This window comes from Callorhinchus milii, unplaced genomic scaffold (assembly GCF_018977255.1).
Source record: "Callorhinchus milii isolate IMCB2004 unplaced genomic scaffold, IMCB_Cmil_1.0 Scaffold8, whole genome shotgun sequence".
Taxonomy (NCBI): domain Eukaryota; kingdom Metazoa; phylum Chordata; class Chondrichthyes; order Chimaeriformes; family Callorhinchidae; genus Callorhinchus; species Callorhinchus milii.
In genome coordinates, this window is record NW_024704749.1 from 3,458,636 (window position 1) to 3,484,658 (window position 26,023).

Here is a 26,023-nt window from a genome sequence, read left to right on the forward strand (position 1 = left end):
GTCGACGGTGGTTTCGAAGCCCCCGTTGCGGTTGAGCGGACGGCTGCGTTGAATGGGATCATTTCCGATCGGGATGCGGCGGCCGAGGGGGTGACGGGGAGAGGGGTTGGGGTTGAGGGGAGAGAGAGGGGGCGGTGTGTGAGCTGCAGGACCCGGCGCCGGGGCCCACCCCCCTCCCCGGGCCGGGCCCGCCCCGCCCTCCTCTCGATGGGGAAGCCGGCAGCTCCCCTGCCCTCCTCCTGCGGGGTGGTGGCCTTGCTCAGCTCCGTGCCCTGCCTGTCCTGCAAGGCCCAGCCGCCCCCCGGCCCCGAGCCCGACACCGACATGGCCGAGCCGGCCAGAGCGGCCTGCAGCTCGGCCTCCCCGCTGCTGCCGCCGCCCCCCGGCTCGGACACCGCGCACAAAGGCTGGCTCTACAAATGGACCAACTACCTGAAGGGCTACCAGCGCCGCTGGTTCGTGCTGAGCAACGGACTCCTCTCCTACTACAGGTGGGTGTGGGGTGGGTGGGTGCTGGTGGGGTGCTGGGTGGGGGGGGGGTGGGGGGGGGTGCTGGGTGGGGGGGGTGGTTGTTGGGTGGGTGCTGGGTGGGAGGTGCTGGGTGGGTGCTGGGTGGGGGAGGGTGCTGGGTGGGTGGGGGGTGCGGGTGGGGGGTGCTGGGTGGGGGGGGTGGTGGGTGGGTGCTGGTGGGTGCGGTGCTGGGTGGGTGGGTGGGTGCGGTGCTGGGTGGGTGGGGGGGTGCGGGGTGGGGTGGGTGGATGCTGGTGGGGTTCTGGGTGGGTGCTGGGTGGGGGAGGGTGCTGGGTGGGTGGGGGTGTGCGGTGCTGGGTGGGTGGGTGCTGGGTGGGTGCGGTGCTGGGTGGGTGGGTGCTGGGTGGGTGGGTGCTGGGTGGGGGAGGGTGCTGGGTGGATGCTGGGTGGGTGGGTGCTGGGTGGGTGCGGTGCTGGGTGGAGGGGGTGGTTGTTGGGTGGGTGCTGGGTGGGGAGGTGCTGGGTGGGTGCTGGCTGGTGTAGAGCTAGGCATGGCATGGCATGGCTGCCTGAGGATGCACAGAGCTTGGGTGCCAGGGTGTTAGTCATATAACAATAATAATAGTAATAATAATAATAAATGGTAATGGTAATCCTTGCATTTGATGGAAGCGCCTCATCACGTCCTCGAGACGCCTCGAAGCCCTTCGCAGAATAGACCCGCGACGGGAACCGATATGGGTGTAGGTTTTTTTGCGGGCGGAGCGCGGCAGCCGATCGCACACGGCGGTGTCCCGCAAGCAGCTGTGGATGGAGTGACCCAAATTGTTGTTGTTGTTGTTGTTATTATTGCTGCTGGGTTTGCCGTCTTGCGCAGGGCCCGGGTGGCCTTGGGTGCTTGCTGGTGGCTGGAGCTTGGGTAGCACGGGTGTCATCTGGCGTAGAGAGCATGGGTGCCTGGCTGGTGGAGGGATCTGCTGGTGCGGGGCTTGGGTGCCGGCTGAACCGCAGCTCGGGTGGCATCAGTGTTTGCTGGTTCGGGGCCGGGATAACGGGTGTGTTTGCTGGTGTAGGGTTGGCGTGGTGTCCTCGCTTATTGTTGCAGTGCGTTGTTGTCTGGGGTGCCTCCAGGTACAGGAGGCATCGGGCACCGAGAGTGGGCGACGTATCAACTATTAGTGGTTAACCATAATAATTTTGGATTGGCAGGTGCCCTATTACCATAGCCCCAGAGACTTGCTCTAGACAGGCTGATGTAACCTGGATACTTTTGTGAAAGGTATCCAAGTGCTTGTATTGACTGGCAAGGGTAGCACAGATGCCCAGTGTATGCACAAACCAGCATGATATCATGTTTTCGTTAGTGCAGGTTAGATTTGCACTGGATATCTGTGTTGCTGCGTATTTCGGCTGGGCCGTCATTTGATTCCTTTTATTTCTCCTTGAAAGCACATGATACTGGATCAGGTTCCATTAAAATCCTTGAGGGGCGGTGGGGGAGAAACAATATCCCTAAAAGCTCCATAAATGCATACATAATAGCAGCCACTCTTAATTGAAAGCGATTCATTGTGTGACCGAAGCATTATTTGATGTGAGAAGGTGCTGAATCAAAGGTGAGTGACAGCGGGAATATGAGAATTTTACTTCAGAATCTGAAGTTGACAAAGAGCCACATGCATGCAATTGCAATCCAAAGTAGAGAATTCAAGTAGAACTTTCTAAGATGATGTGTGTGTGTGTGTGTAATGTTTATTATGTGAATGTTTTATGTAAAATATTTCATAGATTTGTGTAGCTAATGTACATCTACCACATATCACCGTATGTGAAGTACTTGATAACTGAAATGCCACTTTATAAAACTAAAAGTACTCCGCACAATTCCAAATGCTTCAGGGAGGAATTATTAGTGTGTGTTGCATCTTATGGAGGGAAGGAGGGATACAGTTTTTTATTCAGGCCTGTTTAATAAGTTAGCTTGTTGTTCAATTGCTAGACTACAATAGTTGGAGTAACTATTACAATCCATGGACTGGGAAGATGGAGTCAAACTAACTTCTCAATGTGTACCTTGCAAAACCATGGATAGCCAGGGCTTCATGGAGTTAAAATATGGGTTCACTATAATGTGCTGTGTGTTGTTTGACACTGGGTTCCAGTGCAGCTGGAGGCTGTGGGTGTGCTGACGTGGGTTCAGAATGTTTATACTGTGAACATTCTCCTCAAACACGTTCACAAGAAAAGTCATTAGAAAGTGATTCAATGTCAACTCCATTAAGCATGAAAAACGTTTTAACTGAAGACGTTGATGATCACTGACTTGTATGTGACTAACAAAATTCAAGGTTCATCCAACACATGATTTTTATCTGGAGGTACTAGAGCCAAAAAAAGTAGCACTGGATGTGTAACATCTGCCCTGACCCTCTGGAACTCCATCCCAGGCGCCTTTCATCACCCTTTCCTCACCTCTTCAATGTCCAACTCAGGGCCTTCCTGTTTGACCATGCTCGCGGCCATCTCCCAACCACACCCCCAGCTCAGGTGCAAACCATAGTCCAGCACCTTGGGATGCCCTCCTGCTGTGAAAGGCACTGTATAAATCTAAATATATATTGTATTGTAACTGTTACTTGATCAATTTCTTTGCGCATGGAGAGCCCTGTAGCAGTGGTTCTTGATGGGAGAGAAATTAATCTGAGAAAGATGAGCGCAAAAAATTGATTGAAATCAATTGAAACCTTTTTGGTGTTCTGTAGATTGGGAGGAAAGATTCTCTTTATATTTCCGAGTGTTCCCCATCCAGCCTCCTTTAATGTTAAGTTTCTGTTTGACAGATCAGCCAGGCATTATGAAGACTTTCATTCAACCTGTGCATATTGGTAAGAAACCGATCAGTGCTGTTTCTGACCAGCATGATACCCCCTACTATACCATCTTTATTGTTTAGCTATTTACATTAATGTTCCGTGATCTTGTTTGAATAACGACAACTTGCATTTATATAGTGCCCTTCACGCTGGGTAGCATCCCGGAGTGCTTCCGGAATGTACCTTTTAGTGACGTGCCTTGTATATGACATTGTAAATCAGTCTGCACAAGTGTTTGCCCAAACAAACCTATTTAATGCATAGGTTTTGTGATATTGACACATGGATAGAGATAATTGATTACTGAGTAGACACAAATAAAATTCCTTTAATGACCTGTCACGTGGCACACTGCAGAATATTTCAGATGTCTCCATGTTGTACTGTTCTTGGTGCATTATGGAGCTTACTCCAATCAATCATGGGGCAGTTGGTCGTCCACACTTGGGAAAGAACTCCACAAACAAAATGTCACTTGTGTGACTGTGTGTGGGGAGGATGGAGTGGGGGGAGGGAAGGGAACTGATTTTCAATATTATTCTTTTTTATCATTCAATTTCATACTTGTGTTAAACATCCATATGGGAAAGAATCTACCTAATGTTTTCAGGGAATGAGGTCAGAAAAATGTTATGTTCTAAAAGAGCCCATTCCAGTGGTCATCATGTGTATCATGAGAAACCCTTTCCAGGGAGGAGACGTTGTGATGTATTTTCTTGCCCTCCTTTTTCCAAATTTCTTCCCGTTCCCAACCCATGTCCTTAATTATTGTATTGAGGAGGGGGGTGGGGGGGATGTTGATACTGGATAGAAATCAGGAGAGGAAAGCACCCCCTCCCCCAATCCAATTTTGTTTTCTCTCCTTGGTGCTGTGAAACTGAGCGCAATTGTAAGTAGTACATCCAGCTCCGCCCTGGCTGAGAACAGCCAACTCAGCACCACTGAGGATCTCAGTGACTGTCTATAAAGCTTGCTGATGCCAAGTAAAGATTTGTAAACTCTGAGGATAAATAACTCTTAAGGTAGGTGTGTGTTGTGTTGTGTGCTGTGTGTGCTCTGTGCTGTGTGTGTGTGTGTTGTGTGGGCGGCGGGGGGGGTGGGGGGGAGTGCAACATATGCTAAAGAAATTTTATTCATATGTTATAAGGCAAAGGTGATAATTACAAAGGCTTTTTGCACCACACACAATCAGAAAACACTGTTTCTATTTATTCTGATGGGACAATCGGCTTCTTTTACTGAGGATGTGAAACAAGCAAATTTACATGAAAATTTACCTTCCAAGTCTCGCTTAACGTCTTAAGTTTTCATTTTCGAGAAACCACAGAAATCCATTCTTTTCTTCAGCTGGTAAGTTGTCAGTACACAGCAACTCGTGGATTGATTGGATCGGCTTTGAGTCAATTGCCTTACGATGTCACCCACCCCTTTCAGATCTCGACTACAGACAGTGAACTCTTTGTTCTGATGGGAATGTAATGTTTTGCACTCAGTACTGGAGTTGACATTGCATCTGGCGAATCCTTTCACTGCCTCCCTCTCTGCCTACTTGTGCATCAACCAGTAGTGTCTTGGTCTCAGTTTATGTTTTAATGTTTCTTCCTTGCTGCGAAGATGCATCTAGCCAATGGCTAGCACCATCCTTTGATAATAATAATAATCCTTGCATTTGATACAGTGCCTTTTCACGTCTTTGAGACGTCTCAGCGCTTCACAGAATATACTGTAAAGTGAATTGATTGTATATTTTGTGGGCAAAAACTTTTGAGAGCTTGGCTGAGATTGGGAACTTGGGTTGCGTAGGCAATTATGAACACGATGCTCTTGCAACTTACTCGCGATAGACAGATGCATTCTAATATCAGACAAGACTTCACTTTGACCTTGGTGCGTTTCAATTGTGATTTTCTTGGCTGTAATGCTAGAGAGTAATTTGTGCTGGATTGACAGGTAGCTAGGCCATCTGAATGTACAGCAAATAAATGGTTGAACCCCAAACCCACCTGTTTCCATTCATGTCTCGCCTCGGGCCAGACTAATCTCAGCTAAGTTGCTGCTGAACTGTTAGTGTGATAAGAATGACAATTAATGTAGGATATGAGACTTGGCACTAGCATTTCAGTATCATCTAATAATGACCAGTTGCACTGACAAGCATCTGAATCTGTGCAATTGTAGATTATGTTTGTCCAAATAGGGAGAGAGTATTTTAAGCTGTGTTGGACTAGTACAGAGCTGCAACTGTGATTTTGGCATGCGAGTTACCGATTCCGCCATTTAACCGCATTTTCGGAAAGTCACAGAATAATCTGTGAAGTCATGTGCACTCCTTCTCTGAAAAGTCATCACAAGAATGGAAATCTTGGCTGATTTTCCTCTGCCTGGCACAAGGTATACATTAAATAGCCGAATTGACAGTACTGGGGTGGAATGAGAGCAGCCGGTTTGTAATGGTACGGATACTGTATGTATAGACTATACCAATCCCATTGACAAAGTATGAGAGGCAGACTTAACAAGATTGATGATCGGAATTATGTTGCTGGCTGAACAATTTCCGTAAAGTTTGTTTTGTCCAGTTCTCTCCTTCATAACATTCTCTCCTGCAGAGGATGACTCATTCAGGAAGGTAATAATGACTCATTCAGAGACGCTTCCATAGATTCCAATATAACCTTCGAGTACTTCACAAATTGTCAATCCCTCATGTGAGTTTGGACAGTAAGTGTCAGTGAGTAAATGTTAGTTGACCATGTGTGGGAGGGCAAGTCAATGCTTCAGCCTCCTGAACTTGATTACACAGCGGTAAACATTAATTGTTGGATGGTGACTCTTCCAACTTGGCTGGAAGGGGATTGGACCTGTATTTTTCCAATGCAATCATGGTCTTCATTGCTATTCATATCAATTTAAAAGGGCTTTTGACAGTTTTTTGTCCCTCCCTTCTTTTCCTTTTCACCTGAAAGTATTTTCACTTTTTTTCCTTTTACCGAGCTTTCGTTGCTCTTCCTGCTCCGTTACTTCGCCCAAGTGGCCATTCTCCATGAATGAGCCTTAACAGTGAGTTTCAGATGATTATTTAGCCACAAGGAGCATCACAGCAGAGCATTATAGCTGTCTTTGCCCTACATCCATACACCCACACCAGTGATAGGGCCTTGGGTGACAGGAGTGTGTCATTGATTTTTCTCTTGCAGTGAGGGCAATTCCAACACCCAAGTGCTGCCTCAGCTGAGATCAACTAAACCAGCACAGATCAAGGCTGGGTGGGACCTTCCTAGTGTGTAATGCTCAATCGCTCAGTGGGTAAACTGCCTAAGAGATCCGAGGAATCTAAAGCTTGTCATTTAACATGCCTTGTTGTTGTTGGTTTTCAATATTTACTATTAATACCTTGCCTTTCGAATCCTTCCCTGTTTTGTTTCTGCTAAAAAAAAGAAATGTCAAAAAAGCCTTTGAAACCCACCTCACTCCAAAGCTGTACGTTTTACAAAACTTGTCACAGGCAGTACAGAAGCTCCTCTCACTGCTGAATGGTGTCCCACTATGTTAGGTCACCCTGAAGCAAGATTCTCTGTGATAACTTGTTCAGCCGTGACTTCAATTAACCGCATTAATGCATTTGAAAAAATTGCTGACTGTTTGGCTTCTGTCTGTCGGCTGACTTGTTTTGAAAAGCGTCCAAAGTATACTTGCTGTGCCCGCCTGGCTGGTCCATGTAAGTCCTTTGCTTTGTGCCAGCTCGGGCGGGCACTGTTCAACTGTCGTCATCACAATCTCCATGGCACCTCAAGCTTCATCTGCCAATCGTCGCCTTGTGCCCTGAGCCATCAGATTTCCAGCTGTGCTGTGCACCTTGTGGTAATGGAGCTTGACTTTTCTGATCAGAGCCGCCATCCATTCTGTGGTTGGATTAGATGCAGTATATCCCCTGATCTCTCATTACTTCCGCCTGCAAAATATACAGTCAGTTCATTTTACAGTGTATTCTGGGAAGCGCTTTGAGACGTCTCAACGATGTGATGAGGCGCTATATCAAATGCAAAAGAGCATTATTATTATTTTGAGCTTGTCTGATTTAATTTGAAACGGGTCCTGTATATTTTGCCGGTTGATTGATCCAGGGTCCCTTCTGGTTTTAAAATGTTCTGGATTTTACTTATATTTTAAAACCCGAATTAACTTGAAACTATTGGAGGCAGTATGTGTGTGGGGGAGGGGGGTAGAATCAGCGTAAAAGGCTAGTTATGGTGCAGTAGGCAGTTTCTGTGAATTTCCTCTTTACCGTGTCTGTGTCTGACCTCATTTCTGATGCTTGTGGGACCAAAGGAATGTAACCTCTCCTCTGTTGCACAGGGCATTCAGTCATTTTTTTTTCATCCAACTTTCCTGGCTTTAGAACATAAGAATTTGCTAGACGAAAAAGACCAGGGTCCACCCAGTTCGCCTTCCACAATCGCTTGCACATCTCATGACCCAAACTATATACTGTATCCCCCAGATATTATTTCCTTAAAGAAATCTATCTAATTTGCTTTTGAAAGAATCAACACTCCCTGCTTCCACCATCTGCCTAGGAAGCTTATTCCATATATTTTCTACTCGCTCACTGAAATAGTGTTTCCGCAGATTTGTTTTGAACTAACCCCACTTCAATCACAGGCCATGTCCTCTGGTTCTACTGTTCTGGACAAGATAAACAGCTTATCATGGACATATATTCACAAGATATACTGTAAATTATATTTCAGTGCACTCAGTGCTAACATTGGGTACCTTGCTTTTCCCCAGATGTGCCCTTATACAGTAATAATGTTGGAGCGAGCCTGTGCCTGACACTGGTGTCTGCCACATTCAGCTGTATGATTAGTTATCTGGAGGGAAACTGTTGCAAATGAACTAATCTGTTAACATCACATTGTGGGTTGCAGGATAACCTTTCCCAGTGGTTTGCAGACAGCAAGATGGGACAGTTTAAAATATATTTTGTGCTGTTTTGGAGTGTGAGCTTTTCTTGCAACATGTGTTCCACGTGTGTGGGTCGCCCACCAGCATTTCAAGTAACAGTTTTTCGCGTGTGATTCTAGTCATCGAGTGTCCGCAGACTATTTAAGTTCTGAAATTACTTGAATACTGTTCTCCCCAAGGTCACACCAATGTGTTAACTACTAGAGGTTACTGGAATTTGATCGAACTGAATGATCGCAAGCGTTTCCTCTCTTTCTCTTCCTCCCCCCCCTGCCCACGGGTCAATTGAGTGTCTGAACTCGAACCAGGCTGAGACTAGCTAGCTCTCCTCAAGACTGGGAATTGAACTTGCAACCTTCTGATATAAAAACAAAAGTTGCTGGGAACACTCAGCAGGTCAGGCAGCATTCATGGAGAGAGGAAAATGAGTTAACGTTTCAGGTCGATGACCTTTCGACCGATCACTCAGCCTGACTTGCTGAGTGTTCCCAGCGACTTCTGATTTTATTTCAGATTTCCAGGCATCTGCAATATTTTGCCTACTTCAACCTTCTGGTCTGTTTGTGACTATAATATCCTTCCATTTCTGTTAAAAATAGAGAATATTAAAATAGTTTTATCACAACACAATATTAGACTTTAATTTTAGGAATCAATGAATCAATGAATAATTAAGTTACAAGAATTATTATTAAAATTAAAGTCTAATATTGTGTTGTGATGAACTATTTAAATATTCGTGCCATTTACTCTGCTGAACCTTTATTAATAATAATAATAATCTTTGCATTTGGTACGTCAGGAGGATGTCTCACAGCAGTGAGTGTACTTATTTGTGTGCAAAAGTGGACAGCCGATTTGCGCATAGCAGTGTCCCACAAACAGCCATGAAGTGAATGACCAATTTTATTTGGCTGATTGTTGGCCAGGACACTGAGAGAGACTCACTTCTCTTTATGAATAGTGCCGTGAGATCTTTAACATGCACCAGAGCAGCCAGATACAACCTTGGTTTAACATCGCATCCAAAGGACTGCACCTCTAACAATGCAACACATCCCCAGCACTGCCCTGGAGTGTCAGCCTGGACTCTTGAGTTCAAAGTCTGACGTGGGGCTTGAACCCACAACCTTCTGACTCAGGCGAGAATGCTAGCAACTGAGTCAGGCTGTACCCTTGTACAATTGCAGTGAGTAATTCTTACCCTGATGAGACAACAACAAATTACATTTCTAAAGCGCCTTTCAAATAGCAACACTGGATGGTTAGCCCTGTTCTCAATTATACAACTACTCTACATTCTAGCTATTTGTACTTTCGTCAACCCGAGTAAATAATTGCTGGTACTTGGCATAAGCTTCTAACTGACTGACTGGCACGGAGGAATGATGACTTGTAGTGAATTCTGGCTTAATAACTCCTCCATCAGTGATGTCTGCACTCGTTTAAACCAAAGTTTCTAATGCTCAGACTGGCGTCTCCCTCTCCATCAGGAGGGTTAGTTAATGAAGGTAAAAAGACTGTGAATGGTCAGGCCCAGTAGAGGAGGAGGAACTGTGGTACAAGTCAAAAGCTTAAACACCATTTTGCACACATTCTCTTAGCATACATTAGTTTTTCTTCGCGTGATTGTTCCTCAGATCACTGTTCTCTTGTGCCCTTTTAAAGACTGTCTGATTGACACGACTGAGTTTCATCCATAGATGGAAAGGCTGGCAGATGTCCAAGGGGATTGTATCTTACTCTGCACAGTGTCTCCGGTACAGCCATGTGCATTTGAATAATTTAAAGACGTTGAATTTGATGTGTGCGGACATGCAGGGATCCATCGCTGTGTACTTAGCTGAAATATGAGCAGCAGTCCCTCTAAATTAGTCTCCAGTCTGTATTGTATTTAATCCTTTCAAAGAGGGAATGTCTCCATTGGTACTCATCACAAAAAAAATTGGTTCCAGTCAATAATCATATAAACGTTTATTCTGGTTCTTACTAAGCACGACCATGCAATGAAGCTGCTTTAAGGTCACGTTATGTGTTTTAAAACAAAGTCCCACTTCTCACCCCAAACTCCATCTTCACTGCACACCATTTGCACAGCTGAACTCAGTAACTTCTGTCAAGTCCATTTCCGTGATCAGTTTCAAATGAAAATAATCGTGGAAGAAAAAGAGAATCCAAATGGATTAGAAATGAAATTTCTCCATGCAGGAGGATTATCTCAAAGTGCATAATTGAGTTTAATTGACCACTGACCCCCCCCCCCCCCCCCCCCCCCCCCAATCCGCCCAAGACTTTGTGGCCAAACAGGCCCCCTGTTAATATTCTCTGGAAGTTGCAGAAGATTTGGGAAGGGGGACTGGTCTTTGCTGCTTACTGACGTTATTCAGATAACAACAACAACTTGCATTTATATAGCGCTCTTCACGTGGGGTAGCATCACAGAGCGCTTACAGGCAACAAGATGACAGGTCAGAAAGTCTGAAGATCCTGTTGAACTCAGTGCCTCATCTGTTTGGTCTCATGGCTAGATCTTGTATCAGGAGGGCCTCCTGAATGCAAGCTAAGTAGCCCTATTGGTAGCGTGAATGTGTATTCCCAGCATGGATCCATGACAGAAGGCAATGTGGAGTAAACAGATGTGGGAGTTTGCTTTTGCATACAAAATAACAGGTTTCCATCAGCAGCTGGGAAACAACCAATGGTCCTGGGCTCCCTGGATGGCAGGCCTCCCCCTATGGACATGGGGGTCAGCTGACTTGACAGGAGATAATGCTCTTTTCCTTGGCGCGGTCAATCTAAACCAGGAGTACCCCAATCTGATCGATCCTGTGGCGTAAGGTATTAGTGTTGGAGGGATTCCTCTGGGCTTTGAGAGCCTGATTTTCTAGTCACTGCTGCCTTCCTCTTTCCCCTCTCAGTCACTGACCTTGTCTTCCTCCGGAATAAGGCCCATCTACTGTTTATGTCGCACTGTGCTGACTATAGTAACATAGTCATTGAATCATTGTAGTCATTGAATAAGAAGTAGTAAAAATATTTATGATAAAACACAAAATAATTTGTTTTATTATAAATATTTTTTTCAAATATTAGAAAGGAAATTTTATTTTTTGGGGCATTTGTGGTAACTGCTCCTTCTCCAACCCCCTCTGTTTTCTATAATAATAATAATACTTGCATTTGATACTACGTTTATTCTATTATTATATTACATATATTCTACCTTTCTCTCCAGAAGGTGTGCACTTATACAGGCGAGAGTTTGAGTTCCACAAGCCGATGTGCCATATTATTATTATTATCTGCTGCCTCCACTGTGTTGATTCTTCCATGTTTGAGGCCAGACAAACAATGCTAGTGAGCTATTCATCCATGAGAGCCAACGGAACTCACGCTGATCCTACCCACGCCCAGTGTCCGTGTGAGCTTTCCAGCTGAATTATCACAATAGTAATCAACAATGGGAACCTTGGCTGATTCTCCCAGTCCGAGCCCAAAGGCCTTGAGGCCTTTTGTAGTGTCCCTGTAGGCATCTAGACAGAGATCAGCATCAGGGATTGAACCTGGATTGGTCTGTAGGGTTCAGTTTCACTCCAGGAAGTTGCTTTTACATATTAAACATTGCAAGAGCAACTGTTGATTTTTAACAGGGTGCTAAAGTTCCTTAGGCGACTTAGGAAGTAAATGCTCTGTGTGGTGCCATATACATCTTAAGTTTGATCTCTTATTTGTATGACACAGCTGATCTCAGCTGAGGCAGCAGGGTGTCATGCTTTAATTGAGCCTTTGTGTCTGATGAAGGAGAATATCAAACGAGAGGAAATTATCACGTCTGCTGCCTGCTATTCATTTCCCGTAAAGAAAGTGCGTGTGTGTGTGAGGTGAGGACTCAATGACTCTGCTCCCCATATATGAATATCTCATTGGCCCTCACTGCCTGCACTTTTCTTAAAAGAAAGCCATTTTGGGCAAAGGGAGATTGTGGCAGCTGTGGATTGTACCACCGAGAGAGGAAGGAAAAAGATTAGTTAAGGAAAATAGGATGCTTGGTGGTGAGACTGCTGTAAAAAGGGAGGTGGTGGGAGGTGCTGAGATGATGATAATAATAATCTTTGCATTTGGTAGAGATGACATGAATCACCATAGTTAGCACATAGCGCAGCACATAGCGCAGTTGGCAGATTGACCGTAAATCAAGTCGTGTAAATTGGAATACCGACTACATCGAAGGCATCTCTCATTGAGCATTGCGTGTGTCCTTTCCTGCATGCAACTGGTTTTACTCGTACTTCGCTTCATTCACTGATGATTTCTCTCCCTCCCCCCCACCTTCCACCCCCTTTATTTCCTTGCAGCACCTGCTCACCATCATGCAGCGGCCTTCAGCCAGGAGGGGGGCCGGTAGGAGGCGCACTGGCAGTGGGGTGAGCTGATCATTTCAGTTTTTGATCTGAGGTCCTGGGTGACATTCGGCAGCTCTCACTCCCACCCCTGACTGCCTGCCCCGAGATTGATGCTGGCGTCTGGTTGGGATGGAGGGGTTCTGTTCTGCATGTTACAATCACATCGTGGAGGTGCATGTTATTTGATTACAAAGTTTTGCCCACAAAATATACAGTCAATTTACTTTCCAGTACATTCTGTGAAGCGCTTTGAGACCTCTCGACGACTTGATAAGGCGCTATATCAAATGTAAGGATTATAAAGTAATTTAATTTTAATACAATACAAATTTACATTTGTATGGCACCGTTCAATTTGGGAGGACGTCCCAAGGCGCTTAACAGTTAATTAACAGTCAGGTAATTAATTGGCTTGGCATCCATTCTGACAGGGGTAGGGAGAAGAAAGATGATCAAAACTATAATATATACAGAATTTCTCAACAAGATTATTTCTGCGTTTTGGTCTTAGCCATTAGAGTTTTTCTATGAACTAAGATTGGTCATTCCTGAGTTCTTCTGAGACATTGCTGTGCACAAACTGGCTGTTGTATTCACCTACAAATATACAGTCACTGCACTTCACAGAAACCTCTGTGAAGCGCTTTGAAACATTCTCGACATAAGATGCAAGGTTTATTACAACAAGAGCAACAATTTGTATTTACAGAACTACTTCATACACCACGGCTATTGGTCAATGGCAGAAATCTAAGTGGAACTTAGTGGGGTCTCCTTGGAGTTGAATCGGCTCCAAGGTGACATGTTTAGCATCAGTCTCTGTGGTGGTCTCAGTAGTCCAGTTCCTGAGCCAGGTGGGTCCACGTTATTCCAGGACTGCTGATCGTAGGCTAGTCTTGCCTTATCGGCAGGACTTGGAAGGGCAGACCTGTCACTGGGGGCAGGGACTCTTCCTACTTAGCTGCTGTTAACCTTGCAAGCCAAAACTCTAATGGCAGGGTGGTCCTAGCTGGACAAGCAGCGGGAAAGCTTGCCAGTAAATGCTCTCAATGGCGAGCCATGAGGTCTTAGCTGGTTAGACTAGCAGTTACCCCAGCTCACACTCTGGGGGCGCCAAGCCTTGTCTCTCTCCAACCTGAGCCTAGAATTAGGTAAGCAGAATGCTTCCCTCTAGGGAGAGAGTGCTCATTCCATTCCAATAAATGTCTCTGGAATTTCCATGTATAGGTGGGATACATGGAATTCTCGGCGCAAGCACGTGCAGATGGGTTTTTGCATGTGTCAGACACCTGCCCGCCTGGGGGAAAAAAAATGTTTGGAAACAAAAAAAAGGCTAAAGGGTGAATGTGGGAAGAAAGTCTATTGATAGGGAATGGATGTGGAGGAGTTATTTGGCCAGAATTGGGGAATATAATTATCAACTAAGGAAAATGTGAGCCAAGTATAAATGTGAAACAATTGGTTTATACTTTTAACTTCCAATAGATGTAATGAATGAACTGTCAATAGATGTAATGAATCTGGATGTGTTCATAATTCAAAAAGGAAAAGGACTCATTCTTGACTCACCAGAGATTATGGGATAGGGGCTGAGAACATGGTTCAGGGACTGTAGGACTGGGAACATGAAGCAGGAATAATAATAATAAAAATAATAATCCTTGCATTTGATATAAGATCTTCAAGACATCTCAAAGTGCTTCACAGAATATACTGTAATGTGAATTAACTGTATATTTTTTGTGGTGGGGATAAAAAATTGGTCACGATGTTTGTGGGACATTGCTGTGCGCCATTGGCTGCTGTGTTTTGCCCATGAAATGCAGAGTAAATCCATTTTGCAATATATTCTGTGAAGAGTTTTGAGATGTCTCAATGATATGATAAGGTGCTGTATCAAATGCAAGGCTTATTATTATTAGAAAAACTGGGAACATGGAGCAGAAAAGGCAGGAATGTGTGGGATAGGCCTGGGAACATGGGGGAAGGATGGGTGGGATAGGAGCTGTGAACGTGAGGCATGGGGTTGAATAATAATAATAATAGTAATAATAATAATAATCCTTGCATTTGATATAGCGCTTTTCACGTCTTCTAGACGTCCCAAAGCGCTTCACAGAATATACTGTAAAGTGAATTGACTGGATATTTGTGGGCGAACGCAGCAGCCAATTGCGCACAGCAATGTCCCACAAACAGTCATGGATTGAAAATGACCAATTTATTATTGTTTTTTGATTTGGAGGGATTATTATTAGGCTCTGTGTGGAGTAAGGAAACTTACCTAGTGGATCTCAGACATAATAGATGAGGTTTTCTTGCTAGGTTGAATGACTTTTACTTCTCCTTTGTATTTCTGTTGCTAAGTCTCAGGATAGTCAGAATAATAATAATAAACCTTGCATTTGATATAGCGCATTATCACGTCTTCGAGACATCTCAAAGCGCTTCACAGAATACACTGTAAAGTGAATTGACTGTATATTTTGTGGGCGATGTTGAATTTCCTTGAGAGATACCAGCTTGTGGTATTGGGTAAGACTGTGTGGGGGTTCTCATTAATATTCCGCTCCACTGAGTGATCCTGAGCTACTGGATGAATAGCAACTAACTGAATCAAATAATGAATCGAGACAGTTCTATAAGAAAGCTGGCATTCCACAGCAGTACGATTTGAGATTAGAGAGCGTAATTCTCCTGTACTCTAAAGCTTTCCAATCGTTTTGGATCCAGGTGGATTTCAGCAAGTGCTGTACTGATTAAAGCTTTTCTAAGAATGAATTCTCTGTATTATCCAGTTTCCAATTGGCTTTTAAAGGAGCGCCGTCTCTTCAGTAAAATGAAATCTTTTCCTTTCTCTTTTATAATCACATGCTGTGATGCCACAAATCCGCTGAGCCAAGTTCTCGAGTCTCTTGCCGAAGACATAATTGTGATGAATATGATACGTGTCCCTTCTAAAGTACTGTAATCGCCCTCCTCAAACAATAACCTTTCCTGAGAGCTGTGACGGTCTGCGAGCAGACAGTGTTCCTTTAAGTGGAGGTTATTGGTACTGCTTGGCACGATGCTCTATAATTTCCTGTCTTACGGCTTTTATCTGGCTGAGCTGATTATATTGGGGTACATACAGAAGGGTTAGTTGTATGCTGCAAACCCAGAGAATTCTCTGACCATTCATGGCACTATTGAAATAATTCCGCTGATTACAGTCAAATGACCCAGACCTGGATCGATCAATCGCATGTTTCCACCAGAGTGATCTTGGAGTTCAGCTTCATCAAATTGCAGAGATCTTATGAAAGGGCAATGTTTTGTTTCTCCTTCCTGCTCTGACGTAGCTAACTCCTGCTGGCGTTATGCTGCACCTCATCCAGTGGGTTGTGAGTTAGGTGACCTTGATGCGGTGCAAGGGACTGTCACATCCAAATCTAACCCTTCTTCATGTGATTTTCCCCCTAAGCCCTCATGTCCACTTTACCACGTACAAAAAAAATTGTGGTCACTCATCCACGACTGTCTGCAGGACACTGCTGTGAGCAATAGGCTGCCGTGTTTCGTCTACAAAATACACAGTCAATCCACTTCACAATATATTCACTTTGATATGTCTCAACGACATGATAAAGCGCTATATTAAATGCAAGGATTATTATTCTTATTATTATTGCAATAATAATTGAATTATGTCAGACTCTGCCATTGTGAAGCGCTCCGGGACGCTACCCTGCGTGAAGGACACTATATAAATGCAAGTTGTTGTTATATTGCTTTACAGTGGGGATCACTGGATAGAGATAAAGCGCTGGAACTGTAGCTGATTTTATTCTGTCTAGCCAAAGGGGTTTTGCGGCCATTTGTAGCATTCTTACTGCTGCCCCACCCAAGATCAGACTGGGAATTAAAATTAACTTGGCGTCTTTCTAAATCTTTGTTCCGTGCTGGACATTGTCATTAACAACTAAGATAACGGGGGAGTGTAAATCAGTGCTCGTTGGTGGGGTGGGAATATTGTACTAGTGTAAGCGCTAATATTACTGTTCATTTGCTTCATTGTATTTTCTCCCCCCTCCTTCAGGACTCAGGCCGAGATGGCACACACGTGTCGTGGCACCATTAACCTGGCCACGGCTCACATCGACGTGGAGGACTCGTGCACCTTTGTCCTCTCAGACGGCGGTCGTACGTACCACCTGAAGGCGAGCTCTGAGGTGGAGAGGCAGCGCTGGGTGACAGCACTGGAGTTGGCCAAGTCCAGAGCCATCCGCATGTTAAACGACCAGTCAGGTAGTGTCCGAGGAGCAGTGCTCACTGTATGGATCCTGTCTGTCTTTGTGCATCACACCCTTATGGTATCATCGCGCTATTTTAACTTGGATTTCGCACTGAGATAGCTGCTTGACCTCACTGGCATTTCCTCGCACTATATGGGGACAATTCAGTCTTTTAAAGTGATGATTTTGTAATCATGTAACCCAAGCTGGAACATGTCGCTTTGCAAGAGAGGGTAAGGTGCTTGAATCTGCTCGGTGACAATGTGGAAGGAGCAAAACCCATTGGATGATGGTTGCTACCACCGTTTGGGCTTTTGAAGCTGGAGTGAATAAGACCTATACTTGGGGAGTATGGTCAGGCTAGGAAAGGATGCTACCTGGATCCTGAGTGACATGAGTGATCACTGGAGTTCGACTCAAATCAGATCAGCTCTGGTTGTGGTGGGCCGGTTTGCGATATTTGGAGGCAGTTTGTTCCAGTTGGAGTATGTGTGTATTTCTTAATTCAGAAATAAAGAGATCAGAGTTATTCCGAAGGGCTGTTGGAATGGGTGATGAGAAGAGATCTCCCTTGGGAATTGTCAGGGAACAGACATTTGTGAAAGTTGGATCCATCTGAAAAAACAATATATTAGTCCTTTGAGGTTTATTCAACCGGCCTTGTCTGTTAGCCTTGCGTTTTTGGGACAAATTGAAAATATTACCAAACAGATGAAGGAAAGGTTTTAATACAGTATTTGGATTGCTAGAGGTTTGCCAACTCTCCCAGTGATTGGGAGGATAAAAATATCAGATCATATATATCTTTAAGGAATGAGTTTGGCCTCAAGGGGTGAGATTTGCATTGGTATTTTCAGTTATTTTCGAGACCTTAGCCAAAGTAGTTGAAGGTTGCCTTTATTGAAACTCTGTCACATCATTTGGGGAAATACGAACAGTCTGGTGAACACCAGACATCTGAGGGAGGCTATGGAGATGGACCTGGGAAGGTCAGTAGAGGAGGATTGGGGACATTTTGCTCACAGCTACCTGAGTTTCTATCAGTAAACTACTGAGAGGGCTCAGCCGAGAATCTTAAACCACATCTGCGTTTCTCCTACAAAATATACAGTCACTCCGCTTTACAGTATATTCTGTGTAGTGCTTTGAGACGTCTTGAAGACGTGATAAGGTGCTGTATCAAATACAAGGATTATTATTATTATTATCTATTTCACAACAGAGCAGCTCCATCCCTAGGGCAATAATACCCACAATGTTTGCTGGAGGGAAAGTAGGGAGCTGGGTAATCAGTTCCACATATTCAGAAAGTAAAGCTACATTGGGTCATGATCCTCAGAGAAATTGGAGCTCCTTTGGATTTAGATATGGGGTGTCTCGCATGTCTTTTGCGAGGCTCAAACCGTTGCTTGTCAGATGTTGAATGACCAACAGTGATTATCCTCCTTGGGTAGGAGGTAGGCAGAGTCTCTTGGAACTGAACTGGCTCCAAGGTGACATGTATAGAAATGTTGGAATCGAGTCAATCCTCTGTGGCAGTCTCGTCCATCCAGTTCCTGAGCCAGATGAATCAGCAGTATAATTTAGAGGCATTGGATGGGAATGTTAACTCGGAAATATATTGATTCAGATGCTGTCTAAAGGCAGACAGGATAGATAATATTCGCCCTCTGGCTCGCCTTACAGATCTGGTTTCTGTTTCATTGAAAATTCCAACATCACAGGTTAGCATCATGTCATTGTGTGTGATTTCCCTTTCATGTAAAAACTCTGGACAGTAAAGTGGAAAAAATTGTCCCTACAACTTTGCGATGTTTGTTTCATACACTGTATGTCCAAATTATCAATAAGTTTTCAAAAAAATTAAGCAATATCAGATAAACCAGAAGTTGCTGGGGGTGTGCAGAGGAGTATTTGTGGCAGTGTCACACCAACTGTAGCATTCGCACGTCCAGTGGTAAACGGGAAGCTTGTGTCCAGTTCGACTTGTTTAGAACTTTTATATGTTGCTTAATTTGTTGTAGAACAACTATAACCTCCCTCCCTGATCCCGACCCCCAGCTCGGGTCCAAAACACTGATTCTCCAGCGCCTTGGGACATCCTCCCAACGTGATAGGCGCTATACAAATGTAATTTTGTTATAACATACAATACTAAAATTACATTGGTATAGCGCCTTTCACTTTGGGAGGACATCAGGGATTTGGACCCGATGTGGAGTAGGCCTGAGCCTGTTAAGCGGAGGGAGCCGACAAGTTGATATTGAATTGTACAGCATAGGCTGGCGAGTTGAGGAGATAAATGTTTTATAATGAAGACTGGAAGAGAAATAGGATTCGGGTAGTGATTTATTAGTGCTTATGTGATCAACTGGAAGTCAATGAACACTTGGATTCTGTTTCAGAAAACTTTGACATGGGCAGGAGAGGGAATACGATATTAATCCAATCCCGTTGACAGTGAACACTGTTGAGAGTAACATCTCAACGACGCCACCAGGTGGAGCAAAGTGATGCTATAATTTTGGAATTGCAGTTTAAAAGTTTATAAATTGGAAGACGGTGGTTGCAGTGTATTTTAAAATTTAAGCATCAGAAAGATTTAAGGTCCCTCGATATGTGAAGCTCAGTAGAGGGTTTATTTACTCAGCCTCTCGAAAATGGTTTTGAATAACAAGCCGATTGTTCTGCAGATTTTGTACTACGTGCCAGAAAGCAGCATATTAATTGTTGCAGGTTAAATTCTGAAGGTGCTTTGCATCCACGTTAGTTTAATCCTTGGCGAGTCAGAGGTTTGGTTGCTGACTTTCCCTGAAACGATTCGTGTTTTACCGCCTAATGAGGTTTAATCAGAACATGGCATTTCGTTGTGTTAACAATCATCTTTAAAAAATTAATCTGATTGCTGTCCACATCCCAATAACACTATTGACACTGCTGTGCGCAATTGGCTGCCCTGTTTCATCTACGAAATGTATAGTCAATTCACTTCACAGTATTTTCTGTGAGGCGCTTTGAGACGTCAAGAAGACGTGAAAAGCGCTACATCAAATGTAAGGATGATTATTATTAAGATAAGCAGCTCAGTGTGTGGGAAATTATAACCATGAATTCAGACCCGAATGGAACTGAGCCAAACAAATGACCTAGGTTCCATTCTTGCTTTGCACAACATCAGGTTGAATAAGACGACGCAGCATAACATCACTGTAATTGATCTCACTGCCCTGGGTTAGAGCAGGCAGCAAATCAGCCAAATCAAGGAGTCTCCATTCCACACTGCGCAAGCTGGTGACAGTCAATGAAAATGCCTGTGTCAGGTAAGGACTCAAGGAATCTGGGTCGACTTTGGTGCCTTTATGGTCAAATAGCCTAATAATACTTGCTACTTGCGCTCATACAATAAGAATGGCCACTTGAGTGGGTATGAGAGTGTGCCCAGTGCCCAGGAAACCATGGGTGAAATGTGTAGTGTTCCTTACACAGGGCTCCTGGTGTCAACATGGCAGCAGGTTAGTAATGTTAGTACTGAGCTGAGGAAGTACTTCTTCACTCAAGGGGTGGTGAATGTATGGAACTTACTACCCCAAAGGGCTGTTGATGCTCAGTCCTTGAACATATTCAAGACTGAGATAGATAGATTTCTTATTGCAAAAGGGATGAAGGGATATGGGGATAATGTAGGGTCAGGTTATTAGCTAGAGTTAGATTAGAAGATCAGCCATGATTGAATGGCGGGGCAGGCTCGAAGGGCCGACTGGCCTACTCCTGCTCCTACATGTTATGTTATTGTAGGCACTGATCTTTGGGTGTACAAAGTTGAGCTGTGAGCTGATTTCTGAATTCCAACCTTTAATTACTGTCAAAATGACTTCCTGGTAACTCTTCTCTGTATTTACTGTACTGTAAGAGCCGTAACTATTGCGATTTCACAGGATTCGGAATTAGTCTGGAAAGAAATTAAGTTTTTTTTTGGAAGTTGGCCGGATTTATTTTGGTTCCAAACAAAAGTGGGTTGCCAAAAGTAAATGGGAACATTCAGCGGGTCAGGCAGCATCTATGGAGAAAGGAAAGTGAGCCAATTTCCTTTCTCCATAGATGCTGCCTGATCTGCTGAGTGTTCCCAGCGACTCCTGTTTTTTTTTTGTTTCAGATTTCCAACATCTGTAGTGTTTTGCCAAAAGTAAAAAAAAATTTTTTGGGCTTGACTCAATTTTACCACGAGATGGCGCTTAGGTGTTTGATGGCGTGGACTAACTGGGGTTGCAGGCCAAGCTTTATGCCACTCTTATCCTCGAGAGAGATTAAAAAGACCAGGCATTTAATGAAGCAAATATAGAATGTTAACTTAACTTTCACGCTTGACACGTTTCGCCCACAAAATATACAGTCAACTCACTTTACAGTATATTCTGCGAAGTTAGTCTGAGACGTCTCGACAACTTGATAAGGCGCTATGTTAAATGCAAGGATTATTATTGTTGACAGTCACTTTACGAAGTGAGTCAATAAGAGAGCGTACGTGGCAGGATAATGTAGAAGCAGTGATTTGGAGAGGGTGGGGTGAAGGGGAGATGAGCAAGCTCCGATAGGCAATTGCTTCTCACCCAATTCTGTTGTTTATCAATGTAGACAAGAGTAACACAGAGAGATGCTCATCCCACACAACAGTGTTCAGAGTAAGGTTACGCAGATTAGATACTGTGCTTATAACCAAATATATGGACTTCATGCCAGTGTGTGTTTATTCCTGAACTGATGGAATTTGTGCACTTGTAGAAATATTCTTTCCACCTTTATTAATGTATGTTGTGTGATGTTATTCCGTGTATCTTTTTCATTCATTGTATTTCATATTATTTTGACGTTTTACATTTTTTCATTTTGAAATAAATTTTTTTGTGAACTCATTCCACTTTATTTTGCTCGTCTGTGTATCTCTTTGTATTTTTATTTTGTTCTACTTTGTGATCGATTTCAAACGAATCTATGCCGAGCCGCAAGTAGGAAATCCGCACTCTGTCACATTGCTTTGTCTCAGTCACCCTACTCTTGTCACTGTGTGAGTCTGTTTGCTACAACCATCACCTGTGGAACAGGCTCCCTGGGGAGATGGTTGAAGCAGGAAATGTTGATTCCTCCAAACACAGATTAGATAGATTTCTTTCAGGTAATAACATTATAGGATACAGTACATAGGTAGTTCAGGACATATGTGCATGCGACCGCCAGGAAGGTGGAAGGGAAACTAGATGGACCTTGTTTTTTTATCATCTAGTATTTCGTATGTTCTTACGTACCTACACTGTATGGCTGGAATGATGCAGTAAAACTGTCCCCCTAGGATAAGAGGGAATAAAGTGGATACAAAGGTGTTTTGACTGTGGTTAGGATAACCTATGAGATGTGTAACCTACCTTCAAACAGCAATGTGACAGGGAAGAAACACCAAATCTCGCTGCTGACTGCACATCACTAAGTCCTTTTTTTATTTAAAGAAAATAATATAATTCAGCACCAGAAACTTCATTACATCTTTAAAACATTAATGTAAATATAGCAAATAATAACCCTGTAAAAATAATCTGTGTGATTGGTATAGCGCCTTTCACGTCAGGAGGAAGTTTTGAAGTGCTTCACAGGATAGCCTGCACAGTGGAGTAACTGTGGATTTGCAGGCAAAGTGGCAGCTAATTTGTGTACAGCAGCGTTCTGCAAACACCAAAGTGTGTATCACAGATTTACTTGTTTTAGAGAGAACATCTAAGTTGCCTGCACAAGCTCAGTGGGGATGTCTTAATATTGGCAGAAAAATGACCAGCAGGTGGATTATGGCAGGTGGTGATTCATTGAAATGGAATTTGTGTTGGTTGCGGATTGTACACAAGGTTTCCTGCTTCACAGCTGCGTGCAGAGCTCTCAAAGATGGCTGGAGCAGAGAGACGAGACAGAGAGCGAGAAAGAGGTAATATTAACCAAGTACACCTAAATGACATGCAAACATTTATACACGTCTTTATGAAATGTAAACTCACGATTTCTTGAGACCTTGGTATTTGGGGGAAAAAAACTTTTAAGAAGTCCTTCCCCAGAGGTTAAACTATCCTCACTTCACATGCACACTTTGCATCAGGGCTCGCTGGGCAGTGATCAGATATAAAAGCCTTAAATAAATCCCCCCCCACCCCCATAGTCCAGCACTACTAACTGCTGAGTTAGTGTCTACATTAGTCACTGACCCTGACTGAGATCAGCTAACTCAGCACCAACACAGACCACAGAGCCAACCTGCGATCTTTCTGGGTGTTGGCTCAGCTCACATTGGACTGCGGCTTGACCAGCTGACTTATTGGTGCTCACAGGAGTTTCTGGCAAAAGGCTGGCAGAGAGATTGCTCTGTGGGAAACATGTATTGATGTATAGAATTACATAGAACGTTATGACACAGAAGCAGACCACTCGCCCCAAATACTCCACATGAGCCTCAACTCCTAATCCTCTTTTCTTTCAACCTCTATTCCCTTTTTTCCATGTATAATAATAGTAATCCTCGCATTTGATCTAGCACTTTATCACGATGTTGAGACGTCTCTCAAAACCGCTTCACAGAATATATTGTGCAGAGAATTTACTTTGTATTTTGTATGTATGCATTGTTTCCTCTTAAATACTTTGAATCTTCCTGCCTTATACCTTCCGTCCACGAGTTCCACACGCTCACCTCCCTGAGCTTAAATAAGTTCCTCCTAAAACTCCCATTTAGAATGGTTGCAACATTTTAAACGTCTCTTTTCAGGTTTGTGAAAATTTAACAATTTTTTAAAAAAAAATGTAATACAAAATAAACTGGACAAGAAGATCAGTGTACTGTCCTATCTATCGCTTATCCACATAAAGTAGTATTTGCCTGTTTGACCGCATTGATTGCATTCCACGTGCCCCACAATTTGAGAACCTCTGCTCCACATGATAAAGCTCTTTCAAATGGAGGCGTTATTACTCATGTGGCAAAGTGGTCCATCAGGAGGCAGGTTATAGCAAAGTGGTCTTTCCTGCCTGAGAGCAAAGGTTGTGCAGGATCAAGCAGTTGGTGGTGAGTGTAAGTATACTGTATTGTTTGTGTCTTTCTTTGTGTTTTCTTCCCTCACTTCCTACCTCTGTCCCCCTCCCTTTCTCCATCCCTATCCCAACCCCCTGTGGCTCAGTTGGTAGCATTCTCGCCTCCGAGTCAGAATGGTGTGGGTTCAAGCCCCACGTTGGAACTTTGAACTCATGGTTTAGGGTGACACTCCAATGCAGTAATGCAGGGTTAGGGGAGCACTGCTTTGTCACAGGTGCCGTACTTCAGATGAGAAGTTAAACCCATCTGCCTGTTCAATGTAAAAGGCAAGGGAATTTCTCCCAATATCATGGTCAACAATCCTCCCAAGTAAAATTGATCATTCACTTCAAGCTGGCAACTTTATTTTGACTATCCTTCAGGGTGGGGGAAGGATATACACAAGCTCTCCTTGGGGCTGAGCTGGCTCCAAGATGATGTCCTTGGTAACAGAATAGCAAGACTGAATGTCAGAATCGAGTCAAACCTCTGTGGTGGTCTCGGTAGTCCGGTTCCTGAGCCAGGTAGGTCCGCAGTACTCCAGGGCACTTCTGATGACAGCACAGCCTGGCACATTGGCACCACAAAACAACTGATTGATGGGAGTATTTTGGGGTTTGTCCAGAAGGTTTCGCAGTGGAAATATTGCAAATGAGTCTAAGTCTATTATAAAGTTTAGATATTTTGACTGTAATTTTGCGAAGCAGCTGACGGCAAAAAAGTTGAAACCGAAGCTGCGAGTGTGTCCTTATCGGAATTGAATAGATTTGTAGTGCTTTACTTTGTCTCTATTTTTGTGTCACATCTGTCACGTCTATTCTCCTTGTTTGATTCAGTCTCTCTCACTCTCTATCACTGTCCATCTTTCTCATCCTCACTCTGCCTCTCTCACACACATTCTTCCTCTCTCTAACTTTCATACTCCCCTTACTCTATTTCCTCTCACATCACCGCTGGCCCCTGGGTGGTGGCTGGGCTGCTCATTCTTCGTGCCTGTGTGGCACCAAAGGCACCTGCTTGACACTCCAAGGCAGCGATTAACTCTGGTGAAACACGTTGACAAAGGAGCTGTAGTTTCTTCCAGTGACCGGGTCAACAATCCCAGATAAAACAAATTGCCATTCACATCATGTCTATTTGTGGCACTTTGACTGTCAATTTGCCTACACAATACTACAGTCGCTACACTTTACAATTAAATCCTGTGAAGCACTTTAAGTTGTCCTCCTGACTCCTGATGCATGGAATTTTCCCTTTGGTTTGGAGACTCTTAAACATGGGTTTTTGCATGTGTCAGACACCCGACTGACCCCCCAAAAATTATCAAATGTAAGTATTATTAATATTATTATAATCCAAACTGTAAACATAAATTGGTCATTTTCAATCTACGACTGTTTGTGGGACATTGCTGTGTGCAATTGGCTGCCGCGTTCGCCCACAAATATACAGTCAATTCTCTTTACAGTGTGTTCTGTGAAGCGCTTTGGGACGTCCTCCCGACGTGAAAAGCGCTATATCAAATGCAAGGATTATTATTATTATTATTATTATTATTATTGGTGCAGTGGATGGAGCTGCAATTCGCTGACTGGGAGCTCGCTAGTTTGAATCTAAGAATCTAAGTCCATGTTGAGTTTGTTGATCACAGCCTGAGGAGGCTAAATTGGCCCCAGCCTCACGACGGTAAAGGAGGCTTAGAATCAAGCAGGGATTGCTGGCCCCTTTCAGCTGACAGTGTGGCAGCTGGGAGGGGAGAGGCAAGGCTTGGCTGCGATGCCCTCTATTGATAAAGTGACCTGCCCACCAACGCTCAATTGGCCAGGATCACACAACAACAATTTGCAGTTATATAGCGCCCTTCACGCTGGTTGGCGTCTCGGAGCGCCAGACACGGTCAACGGCTGGGGTACGGGAGGGCGGCGAGGGCCTGTT

General features: G+C 44.0%; 1 protein-coding gene across 1 annotated transcript in view; it reads left to right on the top strand.

The window, feature by feature from the left end:
* The first annotated feature begins 207 nt into the window (after positions 1 to 207).
* LOC103188465 (oxysterol-binding protein 1) overlaps positions 208 to 26,023 on the top strand; it is a 140,345-nt gene continuing 114,529 nt past the window's right edge. Inside the window, exons 1-4 of the mRNA XM_007908486.2 lie at positions 208 to 491; positions 3,312 to 3,356; positions 12,668 to 12,736; positions 16,794 to 17,002. Of these exons, the coding sequence (XP_007906677.2) occupies positions 208 to 491; positions 3,312 to 3,356; positions 12,668 to 12,736; positions 16,794 to 17,002 (607 nt within the window). The remainder of the gene's footprint in view (positions 492 to 3,311; positions 3,357 to 12,667; positions 12,737 to 16,793; positions 17,003 to 26,023) is intronic.